The sequence below is a fragment of the Hypoxylon fragiforme genome, assembly GCF_022984875.1.
Source record: "Hypoxylon fragiforme strain CBS 206.31 chromosome Unknown GGS25scaffold_9, whole genome shotgun sequence".
In the NCBI taxonomy this organism is placed as follows: Eukaryota; Fungi; Ascomycota; class Sordariomycetes; order Xylariales; family Hypoxylaceae; genus Hypoxylon; species Hypoxylon fragiforme.
In genome coordinates this window covers 226,627-244,044 of record NW_026054764.1, presented here as the reverse complement: position 1 = coordinate 244,044, position 17,418 = coordinate 226,627, and the positions used below count along the sequence as shown (strand labels likewise).

At 46.9% G+C, this 17,418-nt stretch overlaps 6 protein-coding genes across 6 annotated transcripts; 4 read left to right on the top strand and 2 right to left on the bottom strand.

Moving 5' to 3' along the window:
- Positions 1-76: 76 nt before the first annotated feature.
- Positions 77-1,708, top strand: GGS25DRAFT_505645 (uncharacterized protein). Its single transcript, XM_049262251.1, has 2 exons — positions 77-233; positions 307-1,708. Exons 1-2 carry the CDS (start codon positions 177-179, stop codon positions 976-978), a joined length of 729 nt encoding a protein of 242 aa, XP_049112738.1. The 5' UTR covers positions 77-176; the 3' UTR covers positions 979-1,708.
- A 90-nt stretch (positions 1,709-1,798) lies between these two features.
- On the top strand, positions 1,799-3,785 carry GGS25DRAFT_534428 (Pkinase-domain-containing protein; the record flags this gene model as incomplete). Its single annotated transcript, XM_049265769.1, has 6 exons — positions 1,799-2,463; positions 2,530-2,708; positions 2,805-2,999; positions 3,055-3,117; positions 3,267-3,623; positions 3,675-3,785. The coding sequence occupies exons 1-6, from the start codon at positions 2,349-2,351 to the stop codon at positions 3,783-3,785; spliced, it is 1,020 nt and encodes a 339-aa protein (XP_049112737.1). The 5' UTR covers positions 1,799-2,348.
- A 1,035-nt stretch (positions 3,786-4,820) lies between these two features.
- Positions 4,821-8,678, bottom strand: GGS25DRAFT_437151 (uncharacterized protein). The gene has a single exon (XM_049258701.1). It carries the CDS (start codon positions 8,435-8,437, stop codon positions 5,291-5,293), a length of 3,147 nt encoding a protein of 1,048 aa, XP_049112736.1. The 5' UTR covers positions 8,438-8,678; the 3' UTR covers positions 4,821-5,290.
- A 109-nt stretch (positions 8,679-8,787) lies between these two features.
- On the top strand, positions 8,788-10,910 carry GGS25DRAFT_437138 (APG6-domain-containing protein). Its single transcript, XM_049258700.1, has 2 exons — positions 8,788-9,074; positions 9,207-10,910. The coding sequence occupies exons 1-2, from the start codon at positions 8,990-8,992 to the stop codon at positions 10,631-10,633; spliced, it is 1,512 nt and encodes a 503-aa protein (XP_049112735.1). The 5' UTR covers positions 8,788-8,989; the 3' UTR covers positions 10,634-10,910.
- Positions 10,911-11,040: 130 nt separating this feature from the next.
- GGS25DRAFT_534420 (uncharacterized protein) lies at positions 11,041-12,821 on the top strand. Its single transcript, XM_049265768.1, has one exon. It carries the CDS (start codon positions 11,404-11,406, stop codon positions 12,403-12,405), a length of 1,002 nt encoding a protein of 333 aa, XP_049112734.1. The 5' UTR covers positions 11,041-11,403; the 3' UTR covers positions 12,406-12,821.
- A 52-nt stretch (positions 12,822-12,873) lies between these two features.
- GGS25DRAFT_505625 (putative U-snRNP-associated cyclophilin) lies at positions 12,874-14,532 on the bottom strand. The gene is made up of 6 exons (XM_049262250.1): positions 14,248-14,532; positions 14,052-14,077; positions 13,690-13,835; positions 13,580-13,639; positions 13,411-13,488; positions 12,874-13,353 (listed from the first exon to the last, which is right to left on the bottom strand). The coding sequence occupies exons 1-6, from the start codon at positions 14,283-14,285 to the stop codon at positions 13,153-13,155; spliced, it is 549 nt and encodes a 182-aa protein (XP_049112733.1). The 5' UTR covers positions 14,286-14,532; the 3' UTR covers positions 12,874-13,152.
- Positions 14,533-17,418: the final 2,886 nt, after the last annotated feature.

Here is a 17,418-nt window from a genome sequence, read left to right as displayed (position 1 = left end):
ATTAATTTAAGTTATCGATAACATGAACCTCCTGGCCCTGGAGCTCAAGCTTTCTACCCTACCTAGGGTAGGTACCATATATTTCCACTTCGCGTCTCCCATCTTTACATCTTCGCCATACACACAGTCTTCCGCACTAATGCAAACAAACACCATCTGCTTTACAAAAAGCAGTCATGTCAGCAGCTATGCCTGCTTCCTGGGGTCTTTTCCAAGTCCCAGAAGTGTCGCAAGTATGTCCCTTCTCTGTTTATTATAATCCCTCCATCTACTCTTTCATTTGGCTAATGCTGACTGGCTAGGCAGGCTGAAATCCATTCCTTTCACGACGCGCATTTCTCCAACGCATCAATAGAGCTTTTCAATGCTCAATTTTTGCAACCAGATTATTCACCATATGATGATAACTGCTACGAAGAAGACGAGGAATATTATGAAGAGGAAGAAGATGACAACCTCGGGTACTATCCCGATGGTGTCAAACGAACTCTTACCGACGAGCAAATCGCCATTTTTCGGCATTCCGAACTCGAGGCTCTGAAACGCGCCGAAGGCAAATCTACAAATATTAGGCAAGACTCGGCAGTATCAACACACGCAGTCAATGATGTAGGCGTTGCTGGGTCTGGCACAGACCATACAGACCCGGTAGCCACATCTGCGTCCGTAGACCAGGGCGAGATCTGTGAGGTCAAGGGAACAAAGGAGGAAGGGGAGCTGGAAGCTGGAAGCGAAGACGGAGAAATCGAAACACAGCTCACGAAAGCGGAAGCCAGACGTCTCAAGAAGCAGCGCTCGAAGCGCAGAAAGATGGAACAGCGAAAGTTCAACCCTGAGAAAAAGCCAGACTTGCGAAAGAGGACGTGGGATGTAGTTGAGGCTGGTATGGACAGCTTGGATTACGACGACCTCGAGACAGGCCAAGGCTCAGCGGTTACTCACACGGCTCAGAGAAGACGAATTTCATACGACGACTGAAGACCGTATCTACCCAGGTACTTGCTCATTATTAACAAGGATGTTAAACATTGACTTCCGAGAGGAGAGGAAACACGTGTATACATAGCGTCTCGCCAGGTTCGTACTCTATCCTTTGTCTCTCTGCCTGTCCTGTTTCGTGATGAGAACCTTTGTATCGTCATCCTTAGTCGGAAGTTCCGCTGAAACCATTTGAAGTTGGCTTTTAGCTGATGGATAGCTGGTTTCTATAACGGATGCATGTCGAAATTTTTAATCTTCTCTCTGAAAGCATCGTATTGATCCTATTTTACTTTTTTACTGGTATCATAGGTATAGATAGCTAATGAAGTACTTCATAGGATTGGACCCATAAAGCAAGGATTCGAATGATAGGTAGAAGATGGATGCACAGCATGGGCGCCACCAGCTCCAGTGAATACAATTGTTCGGAAGGTTGGCACAAAGAGATCCATGTAGGAATTTATCAAACAAAATAATAAGAACAATAAACTGTGAAAACATTGAAAGACCCTTGCTATTGAGGATATGATGGCACCTAGGTACAATGTAGGTTACATAGTGACTACATATGTATGTCGTTGTAAATTGTTACCACCCGCTTTCGTCAAGCCTTCACTGGGCATGCAACTTGGTCATTGATGTTCTGCCTACCTGCTCAGGTACCTAGGTTAGATAGGTTAGATAGTTAGATAGGTATGGTTTAAGATGATATATGATGATAAATGAGATATGTAAATATTAAGCCATCAGATGATCGAATTCCGTAGTTTGGCCGGTTTAATCTGGATTTACAGTGAGTGTCAGTGATCCATTCAGGCTTCAGGCTTTTTAGGTACCGTAAATGTACAATACCGTACCTGCCGAACTTGAGTTGACTGCAGTGACTGCACCCAGTGACCAGCCAGTGACCAGCCAGTGACCAGCCTTTTTTGGTGGATCACCCCCCAATTCCCTATTTTTTTTTTACCTTCTAAGGCTTGACCTCCTAGTCTCGTCCTATTCAATTCGACATCCCACTTTGACCATCTCCCATCACATGTCCCATTTAATAAATCCTTACATACATAATTCATATCCACGTACCGTACCCATATCCATTATCTTCATCCCCGTCTTCCCACCCGTATCACCAGGAACGACGACGACGGGTTCTCTTGGGTTACGACCTTGAACCCACCGCGCTCCGTTGCGTGCCGCATACTTCCTTTCCCTTCCCTTCCCTTCCCCCTCCCCTCTCCCTCCCCTCCCTCGGCCGCACTCGCTTCACCTTCTCTCCAATCGCCGCCAATTTCAATCCCGATCTTCCATATCAGCAATCGTATCGCCTTGTTGCGTGGTGTCCCGCCTGGACACATACACCAATTATCATGGCGCGCGTCTACGCCGAAGTCAACCAGAATATGCCCCGAAGTTATTGGGATTACGATTCCGTTAACATAAGCTGGGGCATCCTGGAGAATTACGAGGTGGTCCGTAAAATTGGTGCGTTACGTTGCGAGGTAGTCAAATATCATAAGCATGAATAAATCACTGACTGCCACGCAACAGGTCGCGGAAAATACTCTGAGGTCTTTGAGGGTATCAACGTCATCAACTATCAAAAATGTGTTATCAAGGTTCTGAAGCCTGTTAAGAAGAAGAAGATTAAGAGAGAAATCAAAATCCTTCAGAACCTCTCAGGTGGCCCAAACATCGTGGCCCTCCTCGATGTTGTGCGAGACAACCAGGTAGGTCGCGGTCCCATCATCACTCTTTTCCATGGCGTACATTGCCAGTACCAGATGACGAGCCGTGTGTACTAACCGAAATATCCCATCCAATAGAGCAAGACCCCGTCCTTGATCTTTGAGTACGTGAACAACACCGACTTCCGAAGCCTGTACCCCAAATTCAACGACATCGATGTGCGATACTACATCTTCGAACTCCTCAAGGCTCTTGACTACTGCCACAGCAAGGGAATCATGCACAGAGACGTCAAACCTCATAACGTTATGATCGATCATGAGAACAGAAAGGTATACTTCCCATATCTATATCAATTAAGAATACAAACGCTGACATTTTTGCCAGTTGCGCCTCATCGATTGGGGTTTGGCCGAGTTCTATCACCCAGGAACCGAGTACAATGTGCGCGTATGTTATCATGAGACTCTCAAAAGCCCCCTATCTACCTCGTCATCAATTATTAGGCCACGTGCTTATATGCACATGCACGTGTGTTTAAAAGCTTGATGGCAAGGTATTGAGGTATCACAACTAAAGATACTAATATGTTTCTATAGGTCGCATCCCGATATTTCAAGGGTCCCGAGCTACTGGTAGACTTCCAGGAGTATGACTACAGTCTCGATATGTGGAGTCTTGGTGCTATGTTTGCATCCATGATCTTCCGCAAGGAGCCTTTCTTCCACGGGAACAGCAACTCAGATCAGCTGGTCAAGATTGCTAAGGTGCTCGGCACTGATGCTTTGTTTGATTACCTGGATAAGTACGAGATAGAACTTGACCCCCAGTATGACGACATTTTAGGCCGATTCGCCAAGAAGCCATGGCACAGCTTTGTCAACCAGGAGAACCAGCGTTTTGTTAGCAACGAAGCGATTGATTTCCTCGACAAGCTGCTTCGATACGACCACCAGGTTGGTATAACCCCTCTCGCCATTGCGCAATACTTACTAACGGATACTCAGGAGCGACTAACCGCCAAAGAGGCTATGGCACACCCCTACTTTGCCCCTATTAGGGACCCAACCACCCTCACGGAATACCTTGGCGGTGCGACTGTTAGCTCAGAGTCTTGAGATTCCTGTCTTATCAAATGAAACAAGACACTTCTCTCCACTCTGTACAGCTACTTACGATACCCGGGCCCTTTTCTGTGCGTTGTCGTTTTGTCTTCCCAGCTGGGCCTACCCCTTTGAGTGTGTTTAGCACACCATAGCACATGTCCGGTATCAGGCGAGGCGTCAAGTTTTACTTAGGTACCTAAGTAGCTTCAAATTTCATGTCGAGGCGGTCTGCTGGATAATCTACGGCACGGTCCTTCTCGATGTGGTTTCCGCCCGTTCTCCACAGCAAGAAAATCCATGTGGCCAACCGATGAAGACAGGATGAGATACGGAAATACGAAAATCTCCTTTCATAATCATACCCCATGACTCTCTCGTAAACCCTCGCCTCCTTCTTCTTTCTAGTAGTATGTCACTCGATGATGGCCCGTTTCTTCACAGACTAGGTACCAGGCAGCAGTTGGGTGGGTGGATGGTTGTTATAGTGGCTCACATGGGGATGTGCTATCAAGTGTGACTGGTTTGGATGGCCGGGCTTCTGGCGTTTCGTGGGAGGGGTTACAATTTATCATGACTATGACTGTGACTATGGTTATGGCTATTAAGGGTGGTTTGATGATAACACTGAACAGAATAGAACAAAGTGGAAGAGAATGAGGGAGGGGGGGATATGAAGGGTTGAGGTATTAGCTATGCTGCAGTTATCCGATAATTCGACTTTTTACGTCTTTTTAAGCTCGTCATTCTCCTTTTGCTTATGGTTTTGGCACTCAATTGCTTCTACGTCAATAGGTATCTATAGGTACTACTAAGGTAAGATTGGGTGCTAAGTAACGTAGTACTCAATTCGTAATATGAGATCCATGGGAGGCGGAAGATGGGGGATTGATTTGTTGGTGAGTAGAAGGGCAGTTGATGCGCTGGCTAGTGTACGAAGTATACACAGGTAAACAAACATAACACAAACAGGGGCTGGAGTTGGTGAGCTTTCTTTCTTTGAGGTTCGAATTGTATCTTAGGTACTTTTACATATGTACCAAGTACTTCTCTAAGCATCTGTTACCCGGTATCTACAAACCTACATATACATAGGTCAGATATCTGTATCTAATTTACCCTACGATCGCGTCTTGTCTTCTACATAAATACCCTCTCATAATGTTGTCCCTAGCTTTATACATACCATGTATCTATCTATCTAATATCTATCTAATATCTAAAAGTCGGTTTAGACCACTTTCTTGTTCAACGTCTATGTACATGTATGTAGCCTTCGTTTGACTGCCTAGGTAGCCAGCCGTACGAAGGCACTTAGGTAGGTAGGTAGGTGGGTAGGTACATGGTATGTAACCATCACTCACTCACTCACTACCTACATATGTACCTAATAATCTAATTATCTAATCCCCGTATTCTATAACTATTGACACCGATCGTCATATTTACTTTTTTTTTCCCCTCGTGTCTACTACCTAGCTAGGTAGGTAGGTAGGTAGCTAAGGGGTTAAATGCTCGCTCTATTTACAACACGTGAAGCAGAAGTCGCGGTCACATATGAACCCATCGACGCCACACTTGCGCGCGGAGCCGCCGGGCGTGCGCACCGGACTGCTGTTCTCCGCCCCTCCTCTATTATTACGGCCGCGGCGCGACGGCGTAGACGCGAGTAGAAGATCGCCACCGCGCTCCGTGTATGTATTCGAGTTTGAGTTTGAGTTTGATTTGTTCGAGGCCAGCACGGTGCGCGATAGCGGCGAGCTCTGCACGCCGGAGGATGAATCGAACCGCCGCTTTGTGCCCCGGGATGCCCTGGAATCCGTCGCTGGTGGTGCGGCGTGCTTGGTGATGCGGCCGCTGGGTGTGCTGGTGGTGTTTCTATTGTGATGATGACGATGACTGGATTTATGTGGTGATAGGATGGTGGGTGGTAAATAGTTAGTTTTAGCGTGGGAACCGCTAGGCTTGGAATAAAAGGGGCTTGGCACGACGCTTGAAGACAGGATGCTCAGCTCGTCCTCGTCGTCCGAGATTAAAGAGGCCAGGGCGTATTTCTTCTTGGGGGACGGGGTGCGGTGGGTACCGCTTCGGGGCTCTGCGGCTGCACCCTTTTCTTTGTATTTCTTTGGCGTCCTAGGGACCAGTGGCCGACTCTTCGATGGGCTTGAGCTCTTGGGTCGTCTCTCCTCCAAGCTCGGCAGAGTGCTCTCAATATGTGCTTGCGCTGGTCGTATAACCAGGTCGGTCATACTGTTTGATGCCAGTTTGGTCGATGTCTGAGGCACAGATGGTTCGGGTGTTGGCTGGGGTATAATTTCTTCGGGCAAGGGTTGTGGATTTGGAACTGGTTCAGTAGAGGCTATTGGGTTTACTATGTTACTAAGGGCTAGGGTTGACTTCGTAGTATCGACCTCGACAGGCTGGACTTCAACAGACTGGACCTCGATAGGCTGGACCTCGATAGGCTGGACCTCGATAGGCTGGACCTCGATAGGCTGAGCCTCTTCCTGCGAGGCAACTGGCGACGGCAAAGTTGTTTTATTTTGCTCTCTTTCTGTAGGGGGGTCCAGACGCCGGTCTTGCTTGTCGTCTGACGCTATATCAGACTTCTGCGCTTCCACCAAATCTCCGAGTATCTGGTTGTTCACAGCATCCTGGAAAGTAGTTTCAGTATCGGCCGCAAAATCTATATAATCAGTGGTACTGCTTTGAAAGCTGACACTGTGATCATCTTCGTGGTTGAAGTAACGGTTCAGACTCAAACTCTGAGGCTTGCTGAGATCGTTTTCCCCGGCCAAGGAAAACCGGGATAATTCATTTTCGGCATGTACGAGTATTTCATTGTCTTCGACGAGAGGTTCCGCCTCTTTCATTCCAAACTCATCATCAAAAAACAAAGGGGAGTAGTCTCTCGGGTTTTCGTCTATAGAGCAAGGACCGGTTGAATCGTAGTCGGCATGCGAGAATTCCACGGGAGCAACCTCAACCCCCTTATTCTCTTCAGTACACTCGCACGAGATTGCAAGCGAATTCTCGATCTGAATTTTTTCATCTAATGTGGCTGTAGCGGTCTGTACAGTAACCTCTTGGGTGGTTTTTTCGATAGGCTCTTTGTATTCACCCCCTCCTCCTTCAAGTACAATGTTCAGTCCAGGTTGAATAACGTCTCTCTCATGCAGAGACTTGTCAGGTATGGTGTGTTCAGAGGATTTATCAGACTCTAGAGTTATGGGTCCCGAAGCTGCATTGGCTACATTTTCAGTGTCGTCTGATGAACCAGTAGCTTCTGGTATTGGCTGATGACCATTCATCCATGAGAAGTGGCCATAGAACTCAGAAGACTTCTTTTGTTGATCATTGAGAAGTTTGGATTCCCCTGGAGTTAAACCTTCCGTCTGTGTCTTAATTTGAGCTAATCTCGTAATAATTTGCTTCGCTAAAATAGATTCTTCTGGCGTTGAGGGATGTGATGTGGATGTAGCTGCTGCACAGGTAGCTACCGCGTCAATAGCAGATTCAGATGCAAACTCCGACATTTGACTATTCAAGTTTTCTTGCGCACTTATGTTGTCATTAGTTGTCTCCATAGACATCGGTAGTTTTGACGGCGATATCGCTTTCCTAGGCTTTGCGGGAGACCTGCGCCGTGGCTTTTGTGAATCATGCTCAGTTGTAGCTGTAGTCGTTTGTATATCAGTTTTTGGGTCTGTTCTTGTCACATTCCCCGTCACCTCAACTAATGATGAGGGCCTCTTGCTTCCCGATACTACAGGTTTGGGAGCTTCCTGCGTCGTCTCGCCTAGCAGAAGATCATCCTCTTCTGAATCCTCTTGGGCTACCGCTACACGAGGTGGAGGCTTTCGTATCTGTGTCTTTTTGACGGGAAGCCTTTTTGGCATCTGAGGGCCAAACATGTTGTTCGGTGGACGATTACTATACGCTCCTTCTGCTGGCATTAATCCATAACCGTATCCAGGCATGTTCAGATACCCCATGCCCATAGATTGACTTAGAAAGCCAAACCTATCCATATGAAGGGGAACTGGAATTTCCGGAATTTGCCAGAGCGGGTCAATATGCCTCTCCATAGGCATAGGGGGCCCGAACATGAATTGGTTCGTGAATTGATTCGGGAACCCAAATGGATCTGAGGGCATCCCCGGAGGCAGTGGCTGAAAACCCGTTGCTAGGCCGGTGGGAGCAATTTGATTTGAGCCAACATCCAACGGAAGAGAGGGAGTGTGTTGAGGTAATGAATTGGCGCGAGGCAAGGATTGAGAACGTGAATCAACTGATTGAGTGTCTTTCCCTTTCCCTATCATGAGTTTTTCCTCCTCGTTACTTGAAACAGAGCCCTCTCGGGCACGATCCTTCTCATCTTGTAGAGATTGAAGATGACCATTGTTAATAATCACCTCACCAGTCTCCAAGTCGATCTCATCGCCGACGTCGGTGAAATCCCTTTCGTACTTTTCGAAAATACGTTCAAATGCAGACTTGAGTCTTGTCGCAGCCTTAGCCCTACCCTTATCGAGTTCGTACATAGGGTCTTGCCTAGCATCAAATTGAGTAGGACTCATAGAGAGTTCATCTAGATTTGCTTCTTCTTCGTCATCGCTGTTGAGAGGGACCTGCCCAAATTTCATTTTCTTTGCCGGAGGTTCCATGATTCTGGTTACTTTGCCATAACCGTATGGCCGACATGAGTCGAAGATTGTCTTTGATGGCAAGATATTAAGCCAACAGAACAGAAATACATAAAAGTATACATGTAATTCCGATTAAAAAGGGAATTAACCTATAAACCTACCTAGGCTAGGTGGTCATAATATTTCTCGGGGTTTTGGGCTTTGATGTGGATGAACGCGCGCATTGTCAATAAAAGATGGATAAATACATGTAGGTACCTAGGTACTGTGCCTAGTGGAGTCCAAATCTTCGGGAGGTTCAATGAAGGTCTTCAGTGTTGTGTTACCTAGGGTACCTAGTAGTTACCTGTAGTTACCTAACCTAGTAGGCAAGAATCAGCTGATGACGTACAGAGCACATGCATAAGTCGACGTCGCAACTTCCAAATGACTTCTTAATAAGTAAACCTTCATTTTTGTCAACTGCACTACTTGATTTCTCACTTTTATCCTCATTTTTATTCTTGTAATTTCACGACAACCAGTATCAAGTATGGGACAGGCCACATCTATCCCTATCCAAAAAACACCATGTATTGTCAAAAGTGTCGCGCCCCACTCAAGCTAGATGGATCGTTGGCAGATCTAAATCCAGCCGCATTCGACCTACTCGTCGGTCAGTAGCCTCACCTCGCCTGTCGCGACCTTACCTTGCCTTACCTTGTCTTTCCTTTACTCACCTTACCAAATCCAAATCCAAATTCAAGTCAGCGTCGTATCTGTCGTCAACTAATATGAAACTTCGTAGCTTCGTCTTCCCAACGCCAGCAACCGAATCGATCCTCGTCTTCCCGTCTCAGCTATCCCAACGATGTCGAGAGAAAGGCCTTATACGACAAAGTATCCAAGGATGCCGGACCTACTACCTTTAAGAAGAACTCAGGTGCCCTACGTGGCGATGGTCATCATCGCGATAGCTCTGCCATGTCATTTGTGCTCCTCACCGAGTCTCAAGTAGCCCCCCCGAGACTCACTCCTCCCATAGAGTCACCAAATCCAAGGCAACAACGACGAAATTCAATGTCTAATAGCCAGCGTAATGACGGGAGAACCACACAACCCCACGAAGCCGAGCGCATAAATAAACTGTTTGAAATATTGTCTGCGAGGTCAGATATTGATCACCCTATATGTGTAGAGTGTACCGAAATGCTAGTAGATGGACTTCAGAAGAAGCTGGAGTCAACCGCCCGGGAACGGGATGCCTATGCCGCTTTCTTAAAGCAGGTCCAGGCCGATATACCTAGCGAAGAGGACATTGCTGAATCCGAAAAGGCCGTAGCGAGAGCACATAAGGAGGAAGAAGAATCTATGAACGAACTTTTGGCATTGGAGAAGGAGAAGGCTGCTTTAGATGTTGAAATCGCTGCCTTGGAAGAAGAATCGCAAGCCCTAGATGCCGAAGAGGAGCAGTTCTGGAGAGAACGTAACATGTTCGCAACGAAGCTTGCCGAATTTCAAAGCGAAAGAGATAGTATCAACTCCAAGTTTGACCATGACTCGCAGCTGCTCATCAAGCTTCAACGAGCCAACGTCTATAACGATACCTTTTCGATACATCATGACGGTAACTTCGCAACGATCAACGGCTTAAGACTGGGCAGATTATCTACGAAACCTGTAGACTGGCCCGAAATAAATGCCGCTTGGGGACAAGCATTATTACTAGTGGTTACAGTCGCTGACAAGCTTGGATATAAATTTGATGGCTACGAGCCACTGCCAATGGGCTCGACATCCAAGATTATTCGTTATGAATACCCATCCCCTTCTGCCAGTCGACTTGGTCATCGAAGTGGGCCTCCGCCCGCGCCCAAGAAGAGTGTTCTCGAACTCTTTTGCTCAGGCGACCTTCCTTTACAGATGCTATGGAATCGCAAGTTTGATCAGGGTATGGTGGCTTTCTTGGAATTAGTAAGGCAGCTTGGAGTTTTTGTCCATCAACAGACGAAAGCAAGCACCGATCGAGAGGGATACGCAGCCAACCCACTAGCTCTTCCTTACAAGATCGAAGGTGATAAGATTGGCGATGACAGGATAGGCCACTTCAGTATCAAGTTAGGTATGAACAACGACGAGAGCTGGACGAAGGCCTGCAAGTTCGCCCTCACCTGTTGCAAATTTCTGATTGCACACGCAAGCAACATCAGTCATCACATAACGAATGGGCGCTGAAGTGTAACTAACTTGGATATGATTGGGTCATGTATGGAATTAGGAACGGCGTTCAGCGTTGTTGGAGGTTAGTAGACTGCCTTATACCATCATCGTACTTATAGCGTACAGTTGGGTTTTGCCGACTATCAAATATCCGAATAATATCGTTTGTCATTTCAAAACGTGTTGATCGACTCCCTTCTCCCTTCTCCCATTCGTCTGAGTTAACATCAAGTCATCGTGGTCGCACAGGAAATCGCGACTAAAATCCGTTAGGAATACCGCCTATGTGGCGCTTGTTACCAGATAATCATGAACTCGGTCGAGCAGCTTTTGTTTTCACATGATTCAAAGTAGCAAACCCCCCTATTGTGAGGAACTCATGGGCTATCTTTAATGAGAATCCGCCGGAGGCAATTCATCTACAAAAGCATATCCATGGATATGTACACTTGATACTCGGGATCGAATCACTGCTGACTTATGTAGTCGTGTCAATACATGACGCATTCCTGATATATTCATGGCTCATTAGGTAGTACTAGATGATGAGTAGGTATCTATCTAGGTCATGAGGGCATTCGCTACTCTACATCTAGGTACATCCAACGCTAGAGTCATTCATATCGAAGAGCATATAGTTATAAATACCTTGAATACTCCGACCAAAGCCTACCGCTCGTTCGAGAAGGAAACTGATTGGCGGCTACATGTCCGGAAGCGTAACAATATCCCACAACATCCAAAATCATCACCTACATACCTAGGCTAAGTACCTCCACAGCGCCATGGGATCAGCCCTATGTCCCGGCGATCTCGCCGACTACATCCAAGAAATAAACCTAATCAGCTTCTTCGACAACGGCCTCGGCCTCGACCTCGACCTCTCCGACAGCGATAGTAGTCTCGACGGCGGTGACAGCAGCGAACCACCCCACCCGCCCCCCCAATTCCTCAACGCAGCCACCGCCTGGCTCGACTCCCGCCGCAGCGAGACCCTCTGGCTGCAGCTCCCGCCCCACCACCACCCGCACTCGGACTCCTCCTACCTCGCCCAGCTGATCAACTCGATCATGGATGCCCCAGGACAAAGGCCATCGCGCTCGCAGACCCGCTTCGCCGGCGGCCGCAGGCCGTACTGGTACGTGCCGCACGTGCTCGCCAGCCCGCGCACCAAGCTCGCCGCGCTCATCTGCTCGTTAATCTACGAGCTCGTCGCCAACTGCCACCTGCGGACCGCATTCGCGCCGGCAGAGGCGCTGACGCGGGAGAACTTCCGGCAACTGGTTAAGAGGGATCGGAGGGCGGATGCGGGGTGGGGGGTTGAGATACGCAGGGGCGTGGCGATTATTCGCGCGCTCGCGGGTGTGCTGGCGAGCGATGCGGTGTTTGTGTTCGCGGGGTGCGATGACGTTGCGGTGGCGGGGGACGGGAGGTATGATGAGGAGGTGGGGAGGGCGTTGGCGGAGATACTGTGCGCGCTGGCTATCCCTGGGCACGACCACGACGCGGGGCGGGGGGGAGGGGTGGACGGCGACGGCCCGTTGCAGAAGGTTCTCTGGATCGGGAGGGGGGCGTCGCCGCCTTTTCGGATGTTGAGGGGCGAGATGAGGGCGGAGCTATTTACGCAGGTGCCGTTCCGGAGGGATTGGACGTGCGGGGGGGAGGTTTTCGAGGGGGAGGATTATGTGGTTGTTGGTGTTGATGATGCTGATGGCGTTGTTGTTGATGCGGGCCTGTTGAGGTTCTTGGTCTCGTTCTTGAGCTTGTTTAGGCCTAGGTTTCTCTGAGTAGGTACTACATAGGTCTGCTATGAATATATAGCTTAGCATCTAGGTAGGTACCTTACCTACATAGTACTGCCTATCTACTTATGTGCCCACCTCCTTCCCTCAGGCACCACATCACCACCAAACCAAACCATCGCCGTCTCCTTCCCCTTTTGATCGTGATATCTTACTACGAAGAGTAGGTACCCAGGCGCCTTTACTCACTGTCAGCAGCAGCAGCCTTGGTACTATGTACCTTTCTTTGCCTATCCTCGTGCACCACTGCCATCGCCTACCTGCCTGCTAGACATTACGATATCCCGAGCAATTAAGTGTATTATTTAGCCCCCTTTTTCATTTCCCTCCCAAAAAACCGGATCAGCGAGAAGGGTTTTTAGAAATCGAGCGTTAGTAACAAGCTTCGAAGAGTCGTCAAGATACTACGTTAGACATGTGCATTATCACAAGCTAGGCGACAGAAATATCAAGTTCTGCAGGACCCCTAGTATTACAGGTATGTTTTATTGGACCATCTAGATATATATTGATAGCTTTGGAGAGCTTCGTACGTGTGTGTAAGCTCTTGATTTGGTAAATTGCCCGTCTTCAAATTTTGGCGAGCTCTGTGGCCCTACTATAGGGGTCACGGTAGTCGAGACCCTCGGGGTGTTTTTCTCCTCTCCAGTAATGTTGCCATCACTGCTATGAATCATATTTCTTTGTCATAGCTCCCCCACGTGCGTGTATTTGTTCTTTTGCTTGAGGGCTTCACATTTCGCCACATTGTGCCACCACAACATCCATATCAGGGACATCCCGGCCGCGTCTGCCAGTCTTAGTCTTATCCAACTTCTCAATGACCTCGATGCCGTCGACAACTTTGCCGAAGACAACGTGCTTCCCGTCCAAGTGGGGGGTGGGCACTGTCGTGATGAAGAACTGAGATCCATTGGTGTTCGGGCCAGAGTTCTGGAATATTGGTTAGTAATTAACATAGTTAGGGGGAAGAGACACAGAGATACGTACGGCCATGGAGAGGAGGCCTTTCTCAGTATGCTTTAGAGTAAAGTTCTCATCGGCAAACGATTTGGTGCCGTAGATAGACTAGGTAGAATAGCAAGAATCAGCATTTGCTTTTTGATTTTCCATTTCCCCCTTTCCCCCTTTCCCCCTTTCCCTCCTTCTGCCAACTTACCGTGCTACCTGTGCCGTCTCCGTTGAGAAAATCTCCGCCCTGAAGCATGAAGTTGCTAATCTATTGATAGTGAGTATAATGAAACATTACAACAGGTGGGCAGACCATACAATTCTGTGGAACTTGCTTCCCTTGTACCCCTGGCTCTGGCCGCGGTTGTTTTTGGCCTCGCCTGTGCAGAACTGACGGAAGTTCTCCGCGGTACGAGGCACTACATCTTTGAAGAGCTCAAAGGTAACGCGACCGAGGGGTTCCCCTATTTTCGATTAGTACTGCATGTGACATGAAATGCTGGTAGCATGAAAGGTAATATAAAGGGTATGAAAGGGGGGTCATGGAACAAAAGAGCCTCGTTGAAACCCCCACGTGCATGTGATATATGTCCACGACGGGTAGTCACGTGACCTCTCCTAAGAATAAAAACGATCTCAAATCAAATCGCAAAAGGTCATATATTAGCATAAGCGCTTACCTCCTAGCGTAATATCAAAGAAGACTCTATTGATCCCTTTCAATCAGCACGGAAGCCTCGGAGGATTAATGGTTGCTGACGAGTGGTGCCATGTATGTATTTGAGATACCTACGCCGCCTCAGCCACCATTAAAATGCAATATAATAGTTAAAGCAAACAAGAACAAAAAGACAAAAAAAAAGACATCTGACTTACAAAGGGTTTCCGGAAGCTGGAAGCTGTGTCGGCGCCATCTTGTAAGTTAGGTAACTAGGTAGGGAGAATGTTAGATGACGTGATAGGCGGTTTCGGTGGATGGGTGTTAAGCTATTAGCCTAGGTGGGCAGTGAACGACAAGAAGGTACTGTAGTAGGGCGGTATGTCTGAAAATGTTTGGGCTCGGTGTAGTGCAGTGTAGTGCAGTGTAGTATCAGTTGAAGCTTGGAAGGAATCAAATACTGTAATATTGTGGATGGGTCAGATGGACCAGATGGACCATCGTCGGGTGTCTTGGGGCCCGGCTATTAGTTAATAGCCCTGGAGATGCTAACTTTTAGGTGTCATGGACAGGGGTCCACATGCCTAACAGAGGTACTTACATGTGCCTTCAGTGACAAGTTCAGTCTTCTCCAGTCAGTTGCATCAATAATTACCCTAGGCGCGGGGCTAGCGGGGTTTAGAGGGGTTTAACTAGTGCCTGTATGTACAACCTGGGGAACCGTGCGTACATATTCTAGGTACATTGTAGGTCGATCCAGGTCACTGGTGTAATCCCTCGTTTTTCTCTTCAATGTTTCTAATTCTTAGGGTTTGGGATTGTTTAATACACATTCATGTATGATGTAACGTGCTGTATGTTAATGATGCTCATAAATTGAACATTGTTTGTTATATGCAAATCGTTGAACTTATTGACGATACTACTGTACCTAGTAGTACATTGGTAGTACTGATGCACATGTGGCCTGTATACTGAACTCAGACACGATGACTTCATCGCGCTTCTCATAACTATGTACCCTAAAAGAGACTAATGCAATTCTTCCTTCAGGTTCTCCTTATTCCACATCTGATGGTACAGTACCTGCCCAGCTGTAACTGCGATAATCACTTATACGTAACCAAGAGAAAATACAAAAGTCAAAAACAATAGCCTTGGAGTAATTAGGTAAGTAGTAAGAAAATCAATTAGCCCTGGAGCTTAGGTAGGCTGTCTGACGGAATACTCCATTTGCAACCGTTTGTAGGTAACTAAAAGTTGACCGTTTATAGATGATTTGAGTATCTGCCAAGATTTGCGAGCTGTATGCCGATTCAATGGTGTACTCAGCCTCGTCACTTTTTAGTTTTAAGGTTGGTGATCTGCTTGCCATTGGAGATAAGCCGTTGACAAATACTCTTTAACCTTTAATACTATTGGGATGAATCGGTTGGCTATGGTAATCCAGGGGGATACCACTCAAAAACCGAGCTATCCGTGTATGGCCTCAAGAGATAGAGGGCTAGCATCTTAGAAGAAGTGTACCTAGCTACTAGCTAACTAGCTCCTAGGTAGGCTCACTACACTAGGTTAGATCGCTGGATCGCTAGATACCGAAGTGTGTTGCTGCTTCGGTTGACCTATGATCCGATTTGATAGCTTCAATGTTCTAACAATAACATGCTAACCCTAGATACGGAACCTCGAGAACCCTTTACTTAGCCTAACTGTGAATATGGGCTAACCTACATACATAATGGCTACATAATCATTAACTTGGCACATTTTGTCACACCTCCCTAGTCAACCTAATCGAGATAGAAGCGGGAGCATTGCCCAAGATCCATTACTCTATTATGGTACAAATGCTACGTCGATGATTCGTGGAATGGCATCAATGGCCGCCGCATTTTATGTCGGCGCAATAAAGATGGCCGAGAATTACTATGATGGCATAGCCACATACCACCTAATATCTGCCTACCGTAGGTAGGCTAGATGATATATTCTAGCCCGAATGTTTAAGAACAACGCTTCCATGCATGTCGTTAATATATCCTTCGTCCGTTGTAGAATCGTGTAAAGTTTATAGCCCTGGAGCCTTTCCGACAACGTTAATTCCAACTGAGTTATGTATGAAGGCTGTCATGCCCAGCAGCCCGGAACTTTGAAGTTGGACAAAGTTAAGGGGTTAACGCGTAATCCGTAGTTCGTGACGCAGCATGCATATATGTATTCCCTACACTGTACCTTGGGTATATACATATACCTAGTAGTGATATGTATAGGTAGTGGCTGTGAGATAGTTAAATATAAGTAGTAAGTTCATGCTATTACTATGTATTGCGACTGTTATAGATAATGCTGATCATTGATCACCCTCAAGATTTGGGTACGGAACAGAGATCTGTGTTTCCTTACCTAATTACCTAGTTTCTCGATTCCTTACTAACCATCAGGGCACTCGGGATCGTGAATTTCGACGTGGATACATAGTCTTTGCGTAGTAACATAGTGAAACGGTTGAAAATGCAGGACTGCCTTTGCTCGAACGCGCAGACTTCAATGCTGGATTGGAGGTTGATTGGAGACGCTCGTATGCGACAATCAACACATGTCGTGCCACGCGGTGGTCTGACGCCAAACACGACAGGTATCAAGTAGTATCATGATAAGATTTCTGAATGACTGCTGCTTTTCCGACCTTTAATTGTGTTCTAGACTCTTTAAGAACTCGGGAGATGCACGAGATGGTGTACATAATATAGATAGACATTCACGAACTTACTTTTAAGGGTCTACAGCAGTACCAACATTTTATAGACATATATGTAGCACATGCGTGTGTACATTTATAGGATGTAGGTAGTAACATAAATGTGTAAGTACCACATCAATTAGGGGCAGTGATAGTAACACTAGGGGTCGTCCCTTAAGCGCCTATCCGGACTTTTTTGTCGATCTTGAAATAATTGCGCAACCAACAACGATCTGAGTTTGGAGTGTTACATGCATACGCCCGTATAGGTAGAGAGGTTCTTAGAATGCGATTATATTCGAGGAGGCTTTACAGGAACTGAAGAATATTTGAAATATCTTCACATCTCCAAGCTGACTTAGGAGATGCATATGTAAGACATCGCCCCTACTATTGAACTAGCCATGGCACATGGGACTACTAGATCTATCTATAGTTAGTTAATTGTAAGTTGGTAATAGTTAAAGCTGAATGAAGGATACAGAAGGATACAAGAAAAACTTATAGGACCGTTTTTAGCACCGCCCGTTTCGAAAACTCAAATAGGTACAACCCGACGATATCAAAGTTATAATCAAACTCATGATCTCAGGCATGATAGACCTGCTGTATGTAGACAAATAAGGCCCTGGAGTATGCGAATGGGCAA

What these genes read in the sequence shown, in the direction of transcription:
- GGS25DRAFT_505645 (XM_049262251.1), top strand. Translation starts at nt 177, where the DNA reads ATGTCAGCAGCTATGCCTGCTTCCTGGGGTCTTTTCCAAGTCCCAGAA. An exon ending in AAGTCCCAGAAGTGTCGCAA is followed by an intron (nt 234 to 306) that starts GTATGTCCCTTC and finishes CTGGCTAGGCAG; the next exon opens with GCTGAAATCCATTCCTTTCA.
- GGS25DRAFT_437151 (XM_049258701.1), bottom strand. Translation starts at nt 8,437, where the DNA reads ATGGAACCTCCGGCAAAGAAAATGAAATTTGGGCAGGTCCCTCTCAAC.
- GGS25DRAFT_437138 (XM_049258700.1), top strand. Translation starts at nt 8,990, where the DNA reads ATGTATTGTCAAAAGTGTCGCGCCCCACTCAAGCTAGATGGATCGTTG. An exon ending in CGCATTCGACCTACTCGTCG is followed by an intron (nt 9,075 to 9,206) that starts GTCAGTAGCCTC and finishes GAAACTTCGTAG; the next exon opens with CTTCGTCTTCCCAACGCCAG.
- GGS25DRAFT_534420 (XM_049265768.1), top strand. Translation starts at nt 11,404, where the DNA reads ATGGGATCAGCCCTATGTCCCGGCGATCTCGCCGACTACATCCAAGAA.
- GGS25DRAFT_505625 (XM_049262250.1), bottom strand. Translation starts at nt 14,285, where the DNA reads ATGGCGCCGACACAGCTTCCAGCTTCCGGAAACCCTTT. An exon ending in CCAGCTTCCGGAAACCCTTT is followed by an intron (nt 14,078 to 14,247) that starts GTAAGTCAGATG and finishes AGGGATCAATAG; the next exon opens with AGTCTTCTTTGATATTACGC. An exon ending in CTTTGATATTACGCTAGGAG is followed by an intron (nt 13,836 to 14,051) that starts GTAAGCGCTTAT and finishes AATCGAAAATAG; the next exon opens with GGGAACCCCTCGGTCGCGTT.